Source organism: Bactrocera tryoni, chromosome 5, assembly GCF_016617805.1.
Source record: "Bactrocera tryoni isolate S06 chromosome 5, CSIRO_BtryS06_freeze2, whole genome shotgun sequence".
Lineage (NCBI taxonomy): Eukaryota > Metazoa > Arthropoda > Insecta > Diptera > Tephritidae > Bactrocera > Bactrocera tryoni.
In genome coordinates this window covers 28952831-28977162 of record NC_052503.1, presented here as the reverse complement: position 1 = coordinate 28977162, position 24332 = coordinate 28952831, and the positions used below count along the sequence as shown (strand labels likewise).

Genomic DNA, 24332 nt, shown 5'->3' with positions numbered 1-24332 from the left:
CAAATAACGTCAATTAAGCGCTTAATTTAGGCGAGTTTCGGCTGACAGCTTATGAAAAAATTTCCCTACACGGTCTCACAAGCTTAACAATATTGCCATATGAGGGCATACGCTGTCTTATAGAGTTAACGTAGAGAAGAAACATTAAAAACGTTAATATTGGCTGCACCGAAGTTGTAAAAGTCTACAGAAATACAAAAATGTTTTATACAATAATTTGATTTTGATAGTTCATAGAAGTCATAGTATACATATGTTATGTGGTGCGATCTAAACAAATTGTTCGCAGATTGTAGAGAACAATAACGAGAGCCAAATATTTGTTTATAAGGTATCCAACGTTAAAAATATATAAAAAAATAAAAAAATAAAAAATATAAAAAAAAAAAAAAAAAATATAAAAAAATTAAAAAAATAAAAATATAAAAAAAATTAAAAAATAAATAAATTAAAAATAATAAATAAAAATTAAAATAAATAAAATTAAAAAAAAATTAAAAAAAAAATATATTTAAACATATAAAAAAAATATTAAAAAAATTATATTGGCAAAAAATAATCTCCGAGTTCCGAGTTTTCTTCCCGGTGTTAAAAACCTTGTTTCCAACTTAATATACCCTGTACAGGGTATAAACAATCACACTTCTTTGAAATAATAATCTTCTGCAAAATTTTGCTTTGCAAATATGCGACAGTTTTGTCTAAGAATCATGCAAACGTAAGCTGTAAAACAGTTAAATGACACTCAAAGCATTTCAGACATTTCTGAAGCATATCTACTTCCTTAGTGACGTCAGAAGCGAGACTTAATGATATAGGAAGGCTTTATGCGAGTGTAAAATGTGAATGTCAGAACTTGCAACCAGCAACAAATTTTATAAGTCAAGCAAAAAAAAATATAAATCACGTAAAAAATATTTAAATGAAGAAAAAAAATAGAAATCAAGCAAAGTAAATTATAAATCAAGAAAAAACAATAATTGAAGCAAAAAATATTAGTTTCAGTAAAACCCAGCAATCAGATGTTCGAAAAAAAATTAAAATGTACGAAATAATAAAGTAATTAGAAATATATGTGTGTCTAGAGTATAGAGAGGCGTGTAAGTGCTCACAAGCGGCCTATAAATGTCAGTAACACTACGTACTTATAACAACACCAATGGGGGAGTGCTAAAATTCATACTTGTTATAAATACTTGTCTATGCATGTGTATAGCTAGCTTACGTTTTTATAGCCCTACGCTAGAACGACAGACATACAGACAAGAACGCGCGCGCGAATGGCGCCAAATTGAGTTTCGCTTACAAGTTCAATAAACCGCGTGTGCTTGCTGTTCCCTAACAGAAAACTAATACGTGTGCAAAACACTCACAAGCGCTTCCGTGTGACTTCAAGGCCGTTTTCTGACCTGAGTAGTTACTGTGACTGGCATATATCTATCACGTATATATGTAGGTATGTACATACATACCTATGTACGAGTAGATTACAAACTCATTGCTCATTATGCGGTCATTCCTACAACATGTGCGCAAGTAATAAAGCATTTTTATTGCAAAACAAAAAAATATAAAAAGGGAACGTTGGCGAAATGAAATTTGAATGCCAAAGATTGCTTACACAAACTTTTCTATACTATATTTGGCATTTATTTATTTATTGTAATGCATTAGTACAACAGGTGTGTGCACTCACAGTAGCACAAGTCGCTGGCGCATGATGTAATATGCTATCCAAATCGCTTTGTTGAGAAGAATTTGCAAAATTTTTGCAATTATGTAACGCTGTCGCTTTATTGTGCCACACAATTTTTGCGACTATTTCATAATAATTAGAGTGCCATGGCGCCAGTTGGCTGTGTGGTGTACAACAACACGCCTGCAACACCAGCGCGCATGGTATAAAAGCAGACGTTGCGGCAAGCAAAGTGGGGCATGTGTATGGCTGTGGATGCACAAATAGTAGCGCTAAATTTAGCGTACTAAATATGCGGCGAGTATGCAAGAGTAAGCGCACGTTTTTGCATAATTCAATGGAGGAGTCAGTAATCAACTGAATTTAAGCTTTAATATACAATAATAGCGGCGAAATGGGTGGAAATATAAACAAATAAACAATAAATTTGTTTGCGTTGTATATTATATGGCTTTCACAAGCCTCAGCGCGCTGCGTGGACCGCTAGCAAGGCTTATCAATCAACTGTTTGAACTTTCACATTTCAGTAATAATAACATCCGCTGTTTTTTAACGCCAGCGCACACTGATAAAGCCGCAATAAATGTCATTTAAATGTTTAAAAATATAACAAACGCGAAAAAGTGTATACAAAACATACATGACATAACCACACTTGTTTCCATACTATGTTTAGGCGCTGCAAGCATTGTAATGCAATTATTCTTCGACTTACCGTATGCACAAAGAATATTTTGAAGTTTTTCGGCTCGACGCGCAATTCGGCGCTCCATGGTATTTCGCCTTTCTTCACCATCTGCACGGGATCGATGTAGATGAGCCGTGGACCCGTTGTTAGCAGCAGCATGCGTTTGCGCGCGAACAGACCTTTGCGTTTGTTGATGTAACCCTTCTTCAGGATGACTTCGTTATCGGCGAAGACGTGCCATTTATCAGACTTTTGTTGCTCCAAACGCTTTTGCTTTTCGCTCTCCGAAAGGTCGTAAATATCTGCACAAATGTGGAAGAGAAAACGTTAATATTTCGTAAAAATTATAAAAATAATATTCAAAGCGCTCTCACACTCACTTTTTACTACAGTCTTTTTCTCAATATATGTGCCCAATTCCATGCCGAGCAAACGTGTCAGCTGCTTATCATCCAAGCCGGGTTCTAGATTATCTGGCATAAAATAATGCGAACTAAAGCCGTCATCCTTCGATACGCCCGGCAAGTATGGGTAAATTGGTGGCGGTGTCTGCTGACGTATTGTCGCAAAATCGATGCCATTAAAGAATGGATGCGCACGTATGCTGACATAACTGCCTTTGGCATCTTGTGAGCCCAAACGTTCTTCGGGTCGTATCTTCAATAGTTGTCTGACTAGATCTTCGGCATCCTTATCGAAGCCTTGCGGAAAGTCTAGATCGCCGGAGAGTATTTCTCTAAATATGACATAATCATTGCTGCCACGGAACGGCGGCAGACCGGAAATCATTTGATACACTATACAACCGAGTGCCCAGAGATCAGCAGCAGGTGAAACGAAACCATTACGCAGCACTTCCGGCGACACATATTGCGCTGTACCAACAAAACTGCCCTTACGTCCACGATAATAATACATGCCACCGCGTCCACCGGGCGCATTATCATCATCGCTACACGTATCATTGGTATCCTCCGTATCGTCATCCTCATCGTCGTCGTCATCGCTGCGATTCTGTGAATTACGTCCGCTGCGACGACCCAACGAAAATGGTGCCGGTTTGACGGGATTAATACATTCCTCGGGTTTGAAGATTTTCGCCGAACCAAAATCGGCAATCAACGTATGCATATCCTCATCTAAGAGTATATTCTCTGGCTTCAGGTCACGATGCACCACATTGCGATAGTGCATTTGCTCGCAAGCTAATACTAATTCGGCGACATAGTGGCGTGTACAGTCCACATCGAAGGAGCCCACCTTGTTGATGTACGGCAGCAGATCGCCGTTTTTGGCATAGGTCATCACAAAGTACAGCGAACGACGATCCTGGAACGTGCATGACAAATTCACGAAACCCGGCACATTGGTCATCATGTGTAGCGCTTCGCGTTCACGACGCACATACTCCTGTTTGTCCTCGCGTATGATGTGACGTTTCTCGCAGACTTTAACTGTAAATGGAAGAGCAGAAGGGTGGAGTTTAGTGGTGAATTTTTTGATTGAGGTGAAATAATATTTTGGGTATTATTTTAAAATTTGCAGTTTAAAAACTTATTTTTTTGTTTTGGGAAATTTTAAGTTTTCTAAATTTTGATGTTTTCTTAAATTTTAATATTTTTGTTTTTAATTTTATTTTTTTTTCCATTATATTTTTTTATTTTAATTTGATTATTATTATTTTACTTTAATTTGATTATTACTATTTTATTTTAATTTGATTGTTATTATTATTTTATTTTAATTTGATTGTTATTATTTTTTTTATTTTTATTTTATTATTTTATAAAATTTTTATATAATTTATTTTTTTAGTGCTGAAGTTTGTGGATGAGAACTAATTGCAGGTATTTGCTTAAATTATCCATTATAGTGTTTTTTTTTAACAATTTTTATTAATATTTTTCAGATCTAATTTTTTTGTGGTGAAATAATCGAAGGCATTCATATACAATACAACTTTTAATAAACTTTTTGCCTTCTAGCATGCTTAATTTAGCATTTCCCATACGTTTACCACTACTGGTTTTGTACTCCAGTAATACCCACCCACACAAACATATGCATTTCATTGTGGCTCACACCCTCAATCAATTCGATAGCAACAGGGCGTCGTACAACGGTTTTTATAGTAGACCAGTGTGACAAATAATTGAATTATATGAGTATATATCAATATATGTATATTGGATTAAGTATTTATGTGGCGGAGAAAAAACATTGCAAGCGTGGGCTAGTTGAGGTACTAGAAGAACCAGCGAACAAGGCAGACACGTGGGCGTAGCGCTGATTGCATATTTAAACCGCAAATAATGACCAACAATGTACATATAGACAAAAAGCAGTACATACATATATGCACATAGCAGTATATATTTATATCGACACAAAAGAGCTGGGCAAACTTTAAGATGTGAAAGTGCACAACAGCTGTTCCAGAGCAAAGCGACAACAAACGTTTCCTGATGAATAAATATGTATGTATATAAGTACACATCTGTGTATATATACATGTATGCTTGCGCTTGGCTACTATATTAATTTCACGCCTTTAGCGCATAGATTGCTGCATATTATATAATATAGAATACAGACATACATACATATATACATATGTATATACTAAAATAGAACTACAGTCTCCTACATAAAATATATAGTAGATATCTACATAAGTTTATTAATATACAAATTTATTGGCATAAGTATGTATAACGCCTGCATCACATTTCAAATTGCAGAAACCCACACATTCACACAGCAGCACACACAGCTCACTGCATATATGTACATGCATATGTATAAGCACAATCAGGTATTAACTGTAAATTTTCAAAACGTGCTGCTTGCAAAAAAGTGACTTTGAAATCAAAATCGAGCGCGGCAAAAGCAACAACATGCAGACAGACAGACGCACGCATGCGACAATAAAATTCATGCAAATCTCACGGCGCTGACTGTGCCGCCGTTGCTGCTGCTGCTGGGGAGCATGGAGGCGTACGCTGAACGAGATAGCACACACACATACACATGCAGACATACATAAATATCCATATGTACATACTCATTTACCGTTTTGCAAATGTGCATTTATAAGCTTTTTATTAGTAACAAATGATCGCTGAATGCTGGCCAAATGGCTGTAGAGCGCGAGCACGCCGGCAAGCAAAGAGCAGGCAGGCGGTGGTTGAGAATTTCTTTTTTTTTCTTTGGTTTTTGTTTCAAAATATTTTGTGACTTTCATTGAAGCGTTTGGCAACAAAGAATGTCTATGCTAATTTTTGCGCAGCAACAACAATAACAAGCATTTTTAATACAATTAGCAATTAATCCACACGCGCAGCATTCGCTGAGAAAAAAGTAAAACTTGATTCAACAAACATACATACATACATACATATGCATATGTATGTATGTATGTGCATACATTTGTGTATACGAGTATATTATAGCAACTGCACTCGCCCCCACTTGCGCTTAAAATTTATTATTTAATTCACCGCAAATATTTAGGTAACCAACTGTCTTTCTTTCGTGCATTGAGCGTAGCCCACCACCCGCCCACATTGCGTCCGTTCGTCCGTCTGTAGGTCGTTGGGTCGCCTGCCATGCGCTTTTGCTTTGGCTTTGCACGCACTGTGCTTGTGGCTGCAAAATCAGATCTTAATCACCCCACTACCGGTCAGCTGTGCCACCTAGAGAGCACCCCCCACACACATGCACACACGCCCATATTCTTTCTTCTGTGCTGCCTCTTCCACACGCCTTGCCATGCGGTTGGCCATTGTTTCTTCAAGTGTGTGTCTGTCGCTCGCTCTTGCTGCTGGCTTCTTATCGCTTTGCCTATAAAATATTATATTTATTTATACATTTGCAGTTGTTTCCCACATTTCACTTGACAACGACACTCGACAAAGTTGCTCGCCGCGCCATTTTCATACAGTTCATTGCTGTATTTTGTTGTCTCTTTTTTGTTTTGCTGATTTCTGTTATTTAAAGGGGATTGTTTTTAAATTTATTTTTTTTTTTGTTATTTTTTAATTCGTTAGCTTGTTTTTCAACTTTGCTATTTTAATGCTGAATTAATTTTTGCAAAGTTTATATTTTTTTTGCACCTGCTGGCGCGAAAGAACGTCAAAATGAGAGCTTATGGAATATACATATGTATGTACATATTTATGAATTTATATAGATAAGAAATAATAATAATAATTATAGAAAAATATAAAAAAAAATTAAAACCATAAAAAAATATACATATATTATAATATAAAAAAAATAAATGTATAAAATATAAAAAAAATTTATGTATTAAAAAAATAAAAAAAAAATTTTAATATTAAACAAATAAAAAAATATTAATTAAATTAAATTAAAAACAAATAAAAAAAAAACTTAAAATTACGAAAAAAATATTAATAATTAAAATAATAATATTTCTTAAAACATTATTAAAATAAATAATAAAAAAATTACAAAATTATATACAAAAAAAAATTAAAAAAAATTAAAAAAAAAAAATATTAAAAATTAAAAATATTATTAATAAAATATTTAAAAATTATTAAAAATTACAAAAATGATTTAATAAAAATATTGAAAGAACATTAATAATTTAAAAAAATATTAATAATAATTAAAAAATAATAAACAAATTGATAAAAATTAAATCGCGTGCGCCATTTTGTAGCCGCAATCAGTGAATGATAATTGTAATCAATGAATGGTGGTGCTTAAAAAATTAAACTAAACGCAAAAAAAAAATATAACAATTCAAGTAGTAGGCAATATTTATACAAATACATATACATACATATGTACATACGAATATTTGTATACTTTTTAAATAATTTTTTGCCACCTTCTGTCCGCTAAAGTCACAATAAAGCGGCACCACTTGGCGCAGATCTTCAGATTCGCTATCGCATTTAGTACAAAAAAAAGAAAAAAAACCGAATAAGAATGCAAAAAAATAGTACAAAAACAAAAATATATATAACAAGAACAACAAAAAAATAAAGTAACTGAATGAATATTCTTATACTCAGCAATCGCGACGCCATCAAGGCGACAGCAAAATAAATAAAAAAGATATATTTATTTATTTCAGTGCTTTATTTTTAAACACAACGAATGTTAGTTTATTTTCGGTCGGTTTGTTGTGTCTAGGCCGAATAGTTTGGTCGCACCGCTGACCGATTGGTTGGTTGGTTGGCAAAAAATAAGTTGGCACTGCACAAACAAAAGATCAGATATACGCGAAGAACGCCTGATTAGCTGTCAGCGGACCCACTAAGACCTAAAGCCATTTTTTCAGCTCACAGATCTATGCATGTGTGGGTGTGTGTGTATTAGATCACTTGAGAGAAAAATTGTTGTAGCGAAATTTTGTTTATAATCCAATTGGATTACAAAGTAAGCGGTGATTTGCTGAAATCCACAACAGGAAGGGATTAGTGTGGCTGTTGGCACTTTCAGCATAAAAAAGTGCTTGAATTTTGAACAGAGAATTATTTTTACTTTATCCTTAGTAATGATTTACTATTTTTTGCGCGGCTTATGGTAATTCATTGATTGATAGCTGCGGATTTTTGACTGAAAGTGCTAAGCAGATAATAGTTTGTATGATTCGAGACAATATTTTCGAGAAAAAATACCGCTTTATTTATAGTTTGCTTTCAGCAGATTTCAATATTTGGGAAAAATAAATTTTCAAGTGTATTAAGGCAATAAGTCCTTGAGCGAAAATAGAATAATAGTGGATTTATGAGCTAGACGCTAAAAAAACAATTATTTTGAGATGAAAAAAACTATTTTTGAAAGAAAAAAATATTTTGAGATAAGAACAAAATGCTGATAGAATTAAAAAAAATTATAATTTATATTTTAGTACTAAAAAAGTAATTTTCAAGCTAAAAAAAATCAACTATTTTTGAAAAAAGGAAACTATTTTGGAACAAATAAAATTTTGTGAAAAAAACCTTTTTGGTAAAAAAAAATTTGGAAAAAATAAAATTTTGGAAAAAATAAAATTTTGTGAAAAAGAGAAGTATTAAAAAAATTTTGAAAAAGAAAACTATTTTGAAAAAAAACTTGTGAAAAAATGCTATTTTTGAAAAAAGAAAATTATTTTTGAAATCAAAACTTTGTGGAAAAAAAAATATTTTGAATAAAAAAATTTAGATAAAAACTGTTCTTAGAATAACAAACAAGTAATTTTGATAACAAAAAAGATTTTTGAAACAAAAAAATGTTCAAAAAGTAGTTTTTAAATACATGATTTAAAAAAAATATTGCAAAAAAAATTTCAAAAAGTTATTTTGAAATAATTGATTAAAAACAGTTTTGGGAAAAAAACTATTTTTAAAAGGGTTTCGAAAAAAAAAATGATTTCAGAATTCGAAAACCATGTTTAAAAAAATTTAACCACTGAAAAATAATAAATAAAAGCAACATATTCATAAAACCGCAGCGCTAGGTTTGTGAGCAACAAATATCATTTACGAACTGAACATAATCTATATTTCAAATTTCAACTCGCCATTACCGCCGTTCAAACTGGTACATGAAAAAATATACGAAAGCAGATGCAGGAATAAAAAATTATCTAAAATTTTTCCACGAATTCGTCACTTCTTCACTGCCGCCCATTAAAAAAATTATTATTGAAAAAATATTAAAAAAAAAAATAAAATATGCAACAAAGTTTCAATTGTTAAAATTTCAGCGAAATTGTGTTTCTTTTTGTTGTTATTATTGTATTTCTTACGCCATACTATATTATGTTTGTATTTCCAATTATTTGTACATTGTATTTTAGCGCACATTTTTATGCTGATATTGATATTGCTGTTGTTGTGTTGTTTGTGTTTGTGTACCGAGGAAACATGTCATCGCTTAAGAATGCGTTCAGCGGAAATGTCACTCAATTGTTGGGGAGCAGTAGCAAAAGAACAACAACAAACACGAGATATGTATGTTGTAGAAGTGCCATTATTATAAAAAATATATAAAAAAATAGATTAGAATATAGCAAATGTGAAAGAAGCGCATACTCAAATATTTGGACTGCATCACGTGGCAGAGAGAAGTTTGAAATTGGCATGTCATAGTTTGGGCAAAAAATAAATAAAAATTGTTAAAATGAAAAGTGTAATTAACGGATTAATAATTAATTGAAATAATATTTAATTAAATACAAAAATAATAATATACATAAATGAAAAATAATAAAAAGCATAAAATTATGAATTGTAAAGAAAAAACTAATAAAAAATATAAAATTAAAAAAAATTTTTGCTGCCAGACATTGTCTAGTCGCATAAAAAAAAAAAAAAATAAATAAAAAAATCGAATTAAAATCTAAAGTATATTGTTTTTGCTTTTGCAGTATAAAAAGTGCCACATTTTTTGATGAACGATTTTTTTTTTATTTTTTGTTTTAAATAAATAAAATTTTGGCAAATAATTTCAAGTTTTTGCTGCCAGACATTGTCTAGTCGCATTTTGTTTTATTTTTAATGCTTAAATTCGAATTAAACTCTGATAAAAACGTTCCTCCCTTAAGCTTTCACCTAAGCCAATTTGCTTATTTAGACAAACTCAGCTTTGTTATACATTTTTGTTGTTTTTGTTAACGTAAATTAATGCGCCAGAGGTTGTTAACTGTTTCACAGCGTCTACAACAACATGTGCAATACACCTACAGCTAGTCAGTAGTCTGCAAGAACACAACAACAGTTGGGAATATTTAAGAATTTATGACCCGACTACCTTTGCCTCGGCATTATGGATAAAGTATCGGTGGTCGATGCACAATATCTGCTTGCGACTGACTGACAGAGTGCCTTCTGTTTCTGTGTGGTTTGTTGCTTGGCCCGACTGGCCTTTTGTTGACGTCGATGCTCGCACTTTTTGGTATTTCATTTGCTTGTTTACTGGAGCGCTCTTGTTCGAACACAATCGTTTCATTATTGCCGCTGATGTTGTTGTTGTGAGTATTTTTGTATTTTTTTTCAGGTTGGTTTTTATTTTTATTGATCTTGTTTTCTTTACGTTTCTAGTCAATTTTTTTTCCTTGTTGGTTTATTTGTAATTTTTTTTGTTTTATTTTTAATTTTTTTGTTTCATTTTTCTTTTTTGTTTTTATTATATTTTTCCTTTTCGCTTTTATTATATTTTTTGTTATTTTATTATTGTTCTTGTTATTGTTTGTGTTTTATACGAAATTCAATTAGGAAACGTTTTTTTTACGCCACTTTTATGTTTTCAGAAAAGGCAGCGGCTTTTTACTGCCCAAAATAATTCCATCGAGCGACGACCCCACCGAGCGTCCGCCCCACAACACGACTTGAACGCAGCTCACCAACGCGCCTACAAACATCAAAACATAGCACAACGCGCGCTACGCACCGTTTCCATACAAACGGTGCACGCGGAGAGTGAGGTTAGGTTGGATACATAGATATGTATGTATGTATAAATTTCGGCTCCGGCGACCGGCTAGCTGACAGCTTTGTGCACAAATGCTCCTACAAAGCATACACAAACGCAACCATCACTTGCAAAAGCGAGCGCAGAACAGTCAGCAAACAGTGCCAGGCTGCTGCTGCTGCTAACGCCGCTGCTACTGCGCCGCCGCCATGCGGTTAATGAACGACCAACCAGATTATACGGCGTGTAACCTTGAACTCCTATGTTGGCGCTTTGCTGTTTAAAGAACACAAAAACAACAACAAGTACAACAACTTTGCACACACAATACAACAAGCAGAAAAACCGCTGACAGCAGGCAGCGGCGTCAGCAGCATACCAATTAGAGAAGGTGTGTATGGTTAGAAAATTGTTGTTATTCTTATCATTATTGCCGTAGCGCTGCTTCTGGGTAAGCAAAGTGAAACAACATCGCTTTGCGTGTTGTTGTTGTTTTATAGTAGAGCAAAATATTTATTGTTCTTTTTAATTGCAGGCGCAAGTGTTTGCGGCGTCCAGCGAACCCTCCGCAAAACTTGCAAGCAAAAAAATAACGGACATTGGCTTGAAAGCTGTTACGCGCTTACTCGCCGGCGCGTGGCTTGCAACATTTAACATTTCAGCATGTCATCAGATACTTTTGGCGTCAGCAAACATCAGCCGCCGCCGCCGCCAGCAGGCAGCAGCAGCAGCAGTGTCAACAAACAGCAAGAAAGTACAGCAAAAATGCTGGCGCTGCCAAAAATAAATGCTATAAATGTGCTTGTATGTGCGTGTGTGCGTGTGTGTGTGCATAATGCAAATATGCGCAAGTCGCTGCAATTTTCGTTTATGACAAGGTGGCAGCGCGGTAGATCAACGCCACCACGCAACAGCAGCAGCAACAACAACAACTTTTGCGTGCATAGTCAAAATGATAACAACAAAAGTTTGAGAAAAAAATTACACTCAGCAAATATTTGCGGCGCACGACGACTGTACAAACACGCGAAAATTACAACAACAACAACAAATAATATTGCAAAAGTCACAAATGCGCAGAGGCGAGCGACCCGGCGGAGCAATGCCTCCAAAACTACCGTCATGCAATTGATTATACGGTTGAACACGGCAATTTTGCATCGCATGCAATATTGTACACATTTATATGTATGCGTTTGTGTGTTGTTGCATATGTATGCATGTGTGTATATGCGCTTATTTTTGCACCAGTCAAGTAAACAACTGCTGGCGGTCGCTCACTTGTTTTATTGCCGTTTAATTTTCGGTATTGACAGTTGTTATTGCTTTATGCTAGCACAACAACAACAACAACAGTCAGCAAATAAGCCGAAAATTATTAAAAAAAAAACATTGGTAACGAGGTCATTTGCACTTTACGCAATTGGGAGAAAGAAGTTCAGTCACAAAAGTACTAAATGGAACATGCAACGTCAGCGCAAATGCGGAATGCAACACTGCAAGTGCAAAAGCACACAAACAACGACTACGTAATTTAACTTTTGTCAAGAGTTTTGTATTATTCTGCTCTAATTGTTGAAAAAGAGGAAGAAATTTAATTACTTGTTTTAATTTTTTTATAATTTATTTCTTTGTATTAATTTTGCAGTAATTTTTTAATATTTTTCTTAATTAGTTTTTTTTTATTTATTTTATATTTTTAAATTTTTTTTACAATTTTTCAATAATTATTTTAAATTTAATCTATTATTTAGTATTTATTTTAATTGAATTTTTTAATTGTTGTATGTATTTTTTTAAATTTCATATTTTAAAAAAATATTTACTTTTTAAACCGCAAGAGTTTTAATAAAATTTTTCTTTGATATTTATCTTAATTAATTTTTTAATTAAATTAAGTTTTATATTTTTTATATTTCCTTTTTTTTAATTTTTATTTGTAAGTTTTTAATACCTATTTTAATTTTTAATTTATCAACCACAAAAGTTTTCAATAATTGTTTTATTTAAATTTTAATATTAATTTGTATATTTTCAAGAGTTATTTCAATTTTGTGTGTTTAAAAAGCAAGATTTTTTAATAATTTCAATGTTTTTATTTTAGTTTTAATCTTTTTTAATATTTATTTTATTGTTTTTTATCATCTTTTATATTTTTTTATTTATATTTTTAATTGCAATATTTTTTTTAATTTTAATTTTCTTTACTAATTTAAATGTTTTTTTTTTTTTAATTTTATTTTTTTATAATATAATTATATATATTATAATATAATTATTTAACTGAAATATTTTGTTATATTTATTTTAAACATTTTTTAAATTTTAATTTTTTTCAATTATCAGTTTAATTTAAATTTTAAAATTGTTTAAAGTATTTATTATATTTTTCTAAATTGTAGTTTTTTTTTCAATTATCAATTTAATTTAAATTTAAAATTTTTTTAAAGTATTTATTTTAATTTTATTCATACTTTTTAATTTATATTTATCATATTTATTTTCATTTTTACTTTATGTTTTAAAATGTATTTTAATTTTTAATTCTGAATAAACACCGCACAGTTGCACAAATAATCGCAATGCACCTAAAACAATTCAAATAACAAGCAGCAGCGATGGGGAGGAATGCCCTCAAAAAAATGCGCGCCAATTTCTGGCGTTCCCAAGCAAACACGCACATACACACACAAAAACACAAACAAATACACACATGCAAGGCAAAATGTGCAGCTTCGGCCGCTGGAGAAAACCGAAATTGAGAAATAAACAAAAAGTGTGGCAAAAAGCAACCAATAAGCTCCAAAGAATGGCAAATAAGCGGAGATGAACTCAGGTTGGATGCGGCAGCAGCAACACGCTGCCACAAATACCACCAGCAGCAACAACAACAACAAGTAGAACATACAGAGCTCTGGCAGCAATCGCCAAAGCTATAAAACTTCACGTTTGCTTGCTGTCATTCGCTCAGGAATGCAATCCGACAACTTTTGGTTTGCGCGCATGCGCCTTGCACTCTGTTTGCCGACACACCAAGGCAGAAACAAACACAAACATCAATTGCCGCTGCTGTTGCTGATGCTGCTAGAAATAATGCCATAAAACTTGCAGCAGCAAGCTACAAAACATAAACAAGAGCTTCGAGTTGCGATGAGCCGAGCGAGTAGCGCGTTGCTGCCACATAAATCGCAAAATGCATAACAGCGTCAGTGTTGCATACAGCATACACGTGTATATGGTGTGTTTGTGTTGTGGCAACGACATCCGCCGCCACCACACTCAATAAATAAAACCCATACAAGGCAAGCGAATGGCGCATGAGTGTTAATGGTGAGTTGTGTTGAGTGTGGTGGAAATGCCAATCAGACCCTGTTGGAGTCGAAAATAATTTGAATTGAAAAATATTTTTACAAAATATGTACATATGTATATACAAATTATAGTTAAAAAATATTATAATTAAGAACATTTCATTCGCGTAATGTAAAATGGTTGTAATTCTCAACAGGCTAATAAAAAACACAAACATCATGAAAAAGCTGTGAAAATTTTATAATTTTGACTGGATTGTTTCATGAAACGCATGAATCGGTTAAGGCAACACAAATAGCCCTCAAATTTATGCATATGACAGCTGCGGGGTGAGTGCTGTACAGGCTAACATAGAATGGAAAGCAGGGCTTTGCATGCAAAACGCCTATTATTCATACTCTTTTGTAACTTATAAGCAGCGTGCCGTATAATATGATAAGACTGAGTTCTGCCAAACTTTTAGTTAAGCAGCGCATGAAATATATGTAGTTATTGAGACCCACATAGAGCTGCCATATTAGTTTAAATTAATTGGACCGATTAATTAGAAACCAAAATACGCCGACAAAGAGTGTGAAAAATATGTTTTTCCGTCGCCAATGCTAATTCGTGGCAACACAACAATTAGTTAACTGTCAGGCCGACTATTTTGTTAAGGGCTAAAGGGGAGTGTGAAATATCGACCACTACATGCATACATAAATTTATGTTTAGGGCGCGAGCATAAAATAAGCACATAATTAATAGTTCGGCTATTAATAAAAAAGTCACACCGAGCGAAGGGACACAAGTTTTAGAAGTAAACTAATTTTAGACGACAAAAAACTAACAAAGAGTGATGAAGCTTTGTCTAACATTACTTTTTAGCTTAAATATTGCATATACATAATTCGTGCCCGCAGGAGTTGCAGGAGAACTTGAATTCCCCCCACGCACAATTTAGGCTATAAATATACAATGAAAAAGTGTACTTCGGTTACAGAAAATCGGGGGTAAAATATCTCAAAAGCGAGGTAGGTGTACGAAGACACTACGAGATGTATGAAAGTTCACACTTGAGCTACAAAAGTGAGTTGGCGTGGCGCAGCAGACAACTTGAAGCTACATGTAGCGCCAAATAATAATAAAAGCAACAACAAATGTATATATTTTAAAACTGGTCGAAAAAATGTGGCATAAAAATGTGTAGGCTGAGGAAAAATTTATTATAATTATTGTATATACATATGTACGCTGCATTTTTGCATTGTTGTTGCTGCAATGGTGTGACACAGAGTTGGAAATGGAAAAAAGTTATGCAGTTTTAAGAAACTTTATTGAACTTTTAGAGGACCATTTGGTAAAAAAAACGTTTGTTAGGTTTTCATACAAAAAAAAAGTAAAAGAAATGTGGGAAATTGGAAAAAAATAAAATAAAATAAAAGCAAAATATTGATAATTGAAAAAAAAAATAAATAAATAAAATAATATTTGATGATTGAAAAAAATTAATTAAAAATATTTAAAATTATATAACAGTAAAAAAAAATATAAAATTATAATAAATGAAATATATTGAGAAAAAAATTTAAATGTATAAGCAAAATATTTAAAATAAAAAAATTTTAATTATTGAAAATTAAGAAATATATTTTGAGAATTTAAAAGTTTTTAAATTTTGAAAATTATTGAAAAATTAAATAAATAAAAAAACCTAAATAAAATTAAATAATATTGAGAAAAGAATGAAATTTATAAGAAAAATATTGTAAAATAAAAAATTGAAGTTACTGAAAATTAAACAAAAAAATTAGAAAATTTAAAAAAAGTTTAAAATTATTAAAAAAAAATTAAAAATAATATTTATTCACTATTAATTAAGAAAAAAAATTAAGCCTATAGAATTTATTGTAAAATAAAAAAATTTAAAACTCCACACAAAATTTTTGGAAAATTAAAAAAAAATTTGAAATTAGAGATTTTGAAAACTATTTTAAAAAAATTAAAAATAAAACATGAAAAATTAGTTTTATTTCAAATAAGTATTTTACAGTCGAAAATAATACTACAAGAGCAAGTTTCTTAACTTTCCAGCGCATAAATTTAGACCACTAGGTCTACACCATCACTTTAATGTGCTTTAATATAAAATACATACTCAAGCAAATCAATACAAGCGTGTTTGCTGCTTCCTTTTACGCGCCTTCTTCTCGCAGCAGGCCCTAACCAAACCGCTTCCAAAAACAAGAAAAATGTAATAATAAACAGAACGCTGCCGAAAGAGTGACTCATAAGACTTGCTTCCTCAAACGAAGCCAACACAACTGTTGTCATTTGACAAGCATTTGCTGGATTACTTCTTCTTTACTTTATTAGTAGTTTTGTTGTTGCTGCTGCTGCTCGTACACGCGGCTGAGTTTATTGCCCTTTCGGCGACATATTGACTGCACGCAAAGGATTTTTTAAATATCATAAACGCTGCGCTGCTGCTTTGTACTATATGTATGTATATTACATTGTGTTGTTGTTGGTGTTGTTACTTTACTTCCGCTACACTTTGTTTTTGTTCTACGCGTTGTTTTTTTGTGAAGCAGAACGCAGAATAGCAAACTCAAAACTGAAGGTTATACCTCAGAGTTGCTCTACAAAAGCAACAACTGCAAGTTGTTGTAATTAAATGTGCGCGCAATTGTTTGCCGCTTCGAATGTGAAATGAAGGACACCGCAATTGAGGACTCAAGCAACGTTTAGAGACTTAAATACAGCCATTAAACTTGAAGGAGGGAAGCAACAGCGCACAGCTGTCGCTGCTATCTGTTTGTCTGTCCGTTTGTGCGCTTGTCCTCATTCTGCAGCTGTTGACGCGCAGTGACCAAAGCGCCGCAAAGCCAAAGGTTAAGTGAAACATGTTAATCGACGGCGAACAACACTCCAGACAGTGCAGCGAAGAGCAAAGTCACAAAAAAAAACGACTTCAACAACAACATACTAACAAAGCAGTCATAAATATTGTGGGAGAGTCAAAACAGAATGCGCCAGCAGTTAGGCAGGTAGCTTCCTACACACGTCTGTACTCGTATATATAAATTTTTAAACAAAGAGTACGCAGTGGTCTTCTCCTTTGTCTTTGTCCTGCAGACAGACGAGACGCACGACACACAGACCAGGTGCTTACAGATGTATACACAAGAAGCGTGAAATATGATGACGAAAAGTGAGCAGAGCAAAAATAAATATGAACTGCAACAACTACAACCAACTACTAAGCAGACAGTCAGGGTCTGCTGTTTGAGTGTGGGTGAACTGCATACTACGAAGGTGTGTTTGTGTGTGTGTGTGTGTTTGTGGTCAAAACTAATGAAAATGTTCAAAGGACAGTGGAAAGTAATAAATAAAAATCCAATTGAAAAAGCCGAAGCAGCCGAGAAATTAACGAAATGCAAGCGAGACATACGCACACACACTCACGTGCATTTAATTTCATGCGACAACGCAGGTTAATGACCCAAATTGAAATTCATCGGTGAGGGACAAAGTTCGAAAAACCGTGTGTATTAAATTTCATAAACGCGCTGAATTGCATACAGTCTGTGACTGCACTAAAAAAAGGAGGAAGAAGAAGAAAAACGCACATGCGAGAATATATGCGAGCGGACATTATGCAAAAACAAAAAAAAACGAGAGGAGTCATAAATGAAATTAAAAAAGTTGCTTAACGCCAACGCAATGAGGCATTAGGGTGTGTAAGCAAGCTGAGACGCTTTCAGCTGGCTTTTTGGCACATTTTAGTGACAAGGCTGAGTGCATAGTGTAGGAAAAGACAATAAACTGGCGTTGAATGAGATAAAATGGGAAACAATTTTAATTTAAAATTTAAAGAATAAAAATCATAACCTCAAATATTTTTTAGGTCTGAGCATATTGCGTTTTCTACCAACTTTATATATTTCCCAACGCTGCACTATGTGTATAGCATCATGTACAACTCGAATTTCTCGAATTTTTCTTTTTAATGGACAAAAATCTTCAAAATTCATGTGACACGCGAAGACACTAAATCTACAGCGTGTTCTTTCTTCTACAAAGTTGAGTTACAAGTTGTCTACAGCAATCACTATCACATGCAGTAGTGATAAACCCCCAAAACTATTACAAGGCAGCTCAAAAAATGTGTACAGTTGCCACTTACAACAACAACGGTTCTTAAATTTACAAATATTGAAAAAAAATTACAACCAACAAAGAAAACAAGCGAGAAGATTTGAACCGACGCGTTAGAAACTCAACACAAGACGCTGCTATTCCCAAATAATTTTAGCCGTTATGTGCTTAACGCGCTGATGGATTACTTGCAAGGCAGATGCCTGAGTAAGAACTCACGAAGAAAAGTATGAAAAAAAAATTTAAAAAAAAAACGAAAAATTGAAAAGTAAATTAAAAAAAAAAAAAAAAAAAATTAAAAAAGAATAAAATAAAAATTAAAAAAATATAAAAAATTAAAAGACAAAAGTTTAGAAAGAAAATTATAAAAAACAATTAATAAAGATAAATACAATACAAAAAAATATTTAAAAAAAATTGAGAAAAAATACAAAAAAAGAATAGAAAAAAGAAACTACAAAAAAATAGAAAAAAGAAGAAAATTACAGAAAAAAAATTACAAAAAAAAAACAACAAATCGACTTAAAATCCATGAGATTTTTAAAACATTTTCTTTCCTTTCAGCAATACACAAAAAAACCAGACACACACGAAGCAGAAGATAAACGATGAACAAAAAAAAGAAACATTTCAACAGCGCTACTAATGTAAAATCATTTGGAAATTCTGGGAAATAGCTTACAGCTGCAAAGAAGGGGCAGAGCGCAGCACTTTCAAAGGCAGCAATCAGCAGGCGGGCAGGCAGGCGGTCCAACGGCTTTTATAAACAACCGAAGCAACACAGACGGCTGTGAGTGAGTCAACAACAATAACAAAAACAACAACAATAATAATCAAAAGCAACAACATTAACAAAAACAACAACAAAAAAGAAAAAAACAGAAACAACACTACCATGCATTTAGACAAAAGGTAGCACAGGAAGAACACATAAACGTAGCGGTTGCAAGAGAGCGGGCGGGCGGCCAGAGTCCACAGACTGCTTGGAATGCACTTGAAACGAAAATAGAAAATTAAGTGCGAGGAGAAACAGCAGCGACAAACATTACAAAACTATACAAACATACATACAGACATGTACATATGTGTGTGTGTGTGTATTGGATGTGTGCGTGGAGCATGCATGTAAAATGGCGGGAAAAACATTGCTGCGGAATGCAACAGTGCGGAGCATGATAAAAGCGCAGCGGAAGCACGTGTTGCAAACAAGCGATACAAGACGAACACACACACACACACGCACATGTATATTACCGACTTTTAGGCGTAATAACTGCAATTTGTTTCGATAAAGAGCAGACAATGTTTGGACGCAATGGTGTAACTGATAGCGAACGATGTCTAATTATGGCACAGACGAGGCATTTTGTAGTTATTTTTGTGAAAATATTCATTTCAAAACACAGCGACGCAATTGAGCGCGTAACTTAAGTGCCGACCATACTCCGGACAGGCCACTGGGACCTTGAAGGCCTAGGAAGTACAACACAAGCGCAAGACCTATAATTTATCTAGTCTCCACTACCCTGAGATACATGCGTTGCTGCGCAAACCGTTTATCATGTGACAAAATATGTGCGAGCGTGTATATGTATGGACGGACGTCAGGGGCGCACTGTCAGCCGGGCGCGCAGCACAAATCCAAAGCTAAAACGTCAGCTGTGGCTAGCGCTAGTTAGGTCTACACCTTTGTGCCAACCGAAACCGGCTGATCGCCGCGGCATCGTTGTCGTCATCGGCCTGCGTCAGCCATTTGCGGTGTAGACAAACGCTCAAGCATTTATGGATATACGCAAATGGCAAAAACAACAAATGTGTGAATGACGCAAAAATATTTCTATGAATGTGTGTATTTTTAAAAAATAAATGATCACTGTTTTTGCTGTTGTAAAAACTGAAAACAGCCAACGCAGTGCTGATAAAAATTACAAAGGCATGAATGGTTGTTGTCTGGTGTTTTGAGGCGCTGAATAGGGAGGGGGTAAGCGCGCGCAGTTAAATATTATAAAATTGTTATCAATTTGCAGGCTACACATGTGTGGAGTGTGTGCGCGTGCGAAGCGCAGCAAATTCGTCTGCATGGTTTATCGTGCGTCAGCGTAGCTGTAAATGACGAAAGCGACGACGAAGTCAATAAAAAGTGAGTAGTAAATGACAGTTATAAGTGGCAAGCGTCAAAACAACAAAGAAATATTTTTCAAATTTAATTTATTAAATCTGATATGCGATTTAAAGAGGCTTTAGAGAGGCGCTCAAACTTGTTGAAATATATGAATGAAGTATGTGCGCAGGTGTCGTGAATGAAAAGTTATTGCAATTTTAGAAATTAAGATTGAAAAAAGTATACAAATTAAGAAAAAAAGCGAAAAAATTATAAATAAATAAAAAAAAAAAAAAAATAAAAATAAAAAAATAAAAAAAAAAATAAATAAAATAAAATAAAAAAAAAAAAAATAAATAAAAAAAATAAAATAAATAAAAAATAAAATAAAAAAAAAAAAAAAAATAAATAAAAAAATAAAAGTAAAAAAAACAAATTAAATAATTAAAAAATATAAATATTTAAAATATATATAAATAATTAAAAACAAATAAAATTTTAAAAATTATAAAAACATTAAATTCAAAAAATGTATAAAAAATAAAAAACATATAGACGCAAAAAAACGCAATGAATAATCCATTCTATGACGCACATGGCACTAAGAGATAACCGTGGCCAAACAAAAACAAAGAACTTGTTTTGCTATTTTCGACAAATTTTATGCATACTTCTTATATTAACCTCAAACCACGGCTATTTTAAACCAGTTATTCTGAAACTTTACTTTTATTAAATTCCACAAGAAGGTTTGTAGCATGTGTATGTAAATAAGGGATCATTCACTTATGTATATATGTACATACATATGTATATGTATGTATGTATGTATGTATATTTGCAGAAAATTTTTGAGTAGCGAAAATAGTTTTTTAGTATTTTTTTTGGTAATTTATACATTACTTGTATGAACAACAACAAAAAGGCGAAAAAAAATGTATGCAAAGGGAACATGAGAGCAAAAGCAAGCGGCGTTGCGAAAGGCAATGGAGAAAGAAGGCAGTAGAATAAAGTACGCATATGTATACTTTGTATGTATAAATAAGTATGTACATACATGTACATATGTACATACGTACATATGTATGTATGTATATAAAATCAAAAATTAAGCATGTATGTATGTATGTATGTATGCACGCATTTTTATTACCAAGCAATAAAAGAAGTCGACCATATATGAAAAGGTACCCAATAGTATCACCATTGTTGCTGTTCAAGACGCTTTATTTCACTATTTTTTATATATTTTTATTATTTTTTGTGCGTACATGCTCGCTGGCACGTAAGTCAGCTAAACACCGGCTCAACAGCAGCGCTATCAGCCTCAAGTCCAAGTACGACCGCAACTATGATATAACTAACCAAAAAAATTTACAAAAACAACAAAAATTCACCGGCATTCTAAGCAAGTCAAAAAGCTGGCTTGACAATTTTAATGAAATGCCGAATAGTTGGCGAAATTCAAGTGAGCAAAGGCAAACAGCAACGAGCAACAAAAACAAGTGCGTTGCTAAGTACAGACACAGACTTTATGTACACGCAGGCATATTCAGTGCGTAAGTAAAGGGTTAAATGTGTGGAAAAGTGGTGCTTTATAAATATATTAAATATAAATAAAAAATATTTGTTCGTCGATACGATGAATACGCGCTCAGAAGAGCTTTGACAATAAAGTTAGTTAATTATGAATGAATATTATATTTTTTAATATTGGAAAATATTCATACAATCGATGTATTTTCATTCACCGACATCAATATAGTTGTATTCAATGAAAGTATTGCTAAAGTTTTTTGTAAACACCTACACAAACACCCTTTACACGCAAATTTGATTGATTTTTGGTGCACACCACGCACAAATATACATTTTCATATACTATATAAGTATATACAGTATGTACTACTGCTCAAACTCATTAAAAATTTAAAAGCATAAGAAAAACTTAGAGCTAAGCCTTGTAGTGCACATGCATTAAATCATAAAAAAGTTAAATAATGGGCAAGGAGGCACGCAGTAATAAGCGGGGAACACTAGTGGACTGATACTTATGTACATACGTACTACGTAAGCGACACAGTCAAAGTCAAGACAATAACGAATTTCACATTTTCAGAGGTCAAAAATAATTACAAAAATCAACTTTCTAATAAAATATTTTAAACTTTTAACAACTGCTGCTACAGTTTTTTTTGATTTCGAAACATTAATTACATACCCGAATTGCTGGCTAACACACAACGTTTTAGGTATAAAAGTGTGAAGAGGGTATATGTGTTAAGCAGCTGGGAAGTAAAACGAAGTGTTTGCTGTGAAGAAAACACAACAAAAACAAAAATAAATCTGAGCAAATGGGGACACAGCAAACCAACAATGTATGAATGAAGCCACATTCACACATACATATGTACATACACATAATACATGTATGCGCGTCTGTGGGGGCAAGTTAATGTAATAATGACAATGCTGACACTTTGAAATTATCCAAAATAGCGGCTACACTACACTTCAACAACTTAAAACTCCGTTAGAATAAATATTCGACAGAGCGACGACACATTTTAAGTGTCTGTATGTACTTATTCGAGATAGCGAAGTGCTCGATTACAACAAAGGGGAGCACAGACGAAGGAGCCACTGAGGGCGAGAGAAAGAGTTGTGTGAGCAAGCAAAATTTATTTATGTACATACTGAAAAATGTTTGTATGTATGTATTACTGTAAATATGTCAGTGTGACTTCTGTGTATAATAGTGTAAAGGAAAACAAAACTTTTATCGCCTACACGTGTCGCCATTTCAACAATTGTCATCGTAAGCACCGATATTTTAAGCAATCGGCGGGCGTCGAGCAAGTGAGTGAGTGTGTGAGCGAGGTATGGTTGAACGTTGGGAGGGTGTTGGATTTTAGGTTGTAAAAATAAAACACACGGCAATGAATTGCAATTACTTAGTTTTATGAACAAAACAACACCAACAACTTATTTTTATGAATGTGCATTGTTTGTTTACATGTACATATGTATGCATGTATGTTAGGTAATTATATATTACTACTAGCATGATTTACTTGCAAGCGGCATATTACTTAGTACATATAAATGTGCATGTGGGTATGTTAGTATTTACACAAGAAGATAGATTAGCTATAAACATGAAAAATATTGCTGGAACCGGTTGCTGCACTGACATGCTGCACAACACATCATAAACGATTCTTATGAAAATTAATTACAATTAAGGAATAAAAAAAGTTAATATCGGCGCAGCGCAGCTATAATACCCTTCACAGGCAGTGCATATTGCAAAAAGGCAATAGTAAGTTCTTTATGTTGATTTTGATCGATCCGTTTGTACGGCAGCTATATGCTATAGTGATCGGATGAGAATAATTTTTTCGGAGATTGCAGTGTAGGCATAGACAGTATTCCATACCAAAGTTAGTGAAGATATCTTGCCAAATAAAAAAGTTTTCCATACAAGCACTTGATTTTGATCGGTCAGTTTGTATGGCAGCTATATGCTATAGTGATCTGATCTGAATAATTTCTTCGGAGATTGCAGTTTTGCTTTCGACAATAATCCAAGCCAAATTTCATGAAGATACTTTGCCAAATAAAAAAGTTTCCCATACAAAGACTTGTTTGGACCGGTAAGTTCGTATGAGGCCCACACGCTATAATGGGCAGATATCGCTGGTTCCGACAAATAAGCAGCTTCTTGAGGAGAAAAGAACATGTGCAAAATTTCGGAACGATATCTCAAAAACTGAGTGACTAATTCGCTTATATACAGTCAGATGCACTCGGTAAAGGCTAAATCGGCTCAGCTTGTAATGCTGATCAGTAATTTATACACTTTTGAAGTCTCCGAAGTTCACCGAAGTTTCCTGCTGGCTGCTACAAACTTCGTGGCAAACTCAATTTACTCTGTTCGGGGTATAAAATTAAAGATGCAA

General features: G+C 33.3%; 2 protein-coding genes across 7 annotated transcripts in view; one reads left to right on the top strand and one right to left on the bottom strand.

The window, feature by feature from the left end:
- Window positions 1–12450, top strand: part of LOC120776951 (dual specificity protein phosphatase 19) — a 181590-nt gene extending 169140 nt beyond the window's left edge. The window contains exons 4-7 of one of the 3 annotated variants that reach the window (XM_040108038.1): window positions 4200–4231; window positions 10061–10377; window positions 10657–11208; window positions 11353–12442. The gene's annotated coding sequence lies outside the window, so the exon portion shown is untranslated. Of the gene's footprint in view, window positions 1–4199; window positions 4232–4293; window positions 4949–10060; window positions 10378–10656; window positions 11209–11352 lie in introns of those variants that run through there. The other 2 variants (XR_005705471.1, XM_040108040.1) reach the window with 2 other exon arrangements.
- Window positions 1–24332, bottom strand: part of LOC120776946 (3-phosphoinositide-dependent protein kinase 1) — a 52170-nt gene that overhangs the window by 4160 nt on the left and 23678 nt on the right. For all 4 annotated transcript variants that reach the window (XM_040108029.1, XM_040108031.1, XM_040108032.1 and 1 more), the window contains exons 4-5: window positions 2765–3838; window positions 2412–2686 (exon numbers count right to left, since the gene is read on the bottom strand). In XM_040108029.1, coding sequence (XP_039963963.1) covers window positions 2412–2686; window positions 2765–3838 — 1349 coding nt within the window. The remainder of the gene's footprint in view (window positions 1–2411; window positions 2687–2764; window positions 3839–24332) is intronic.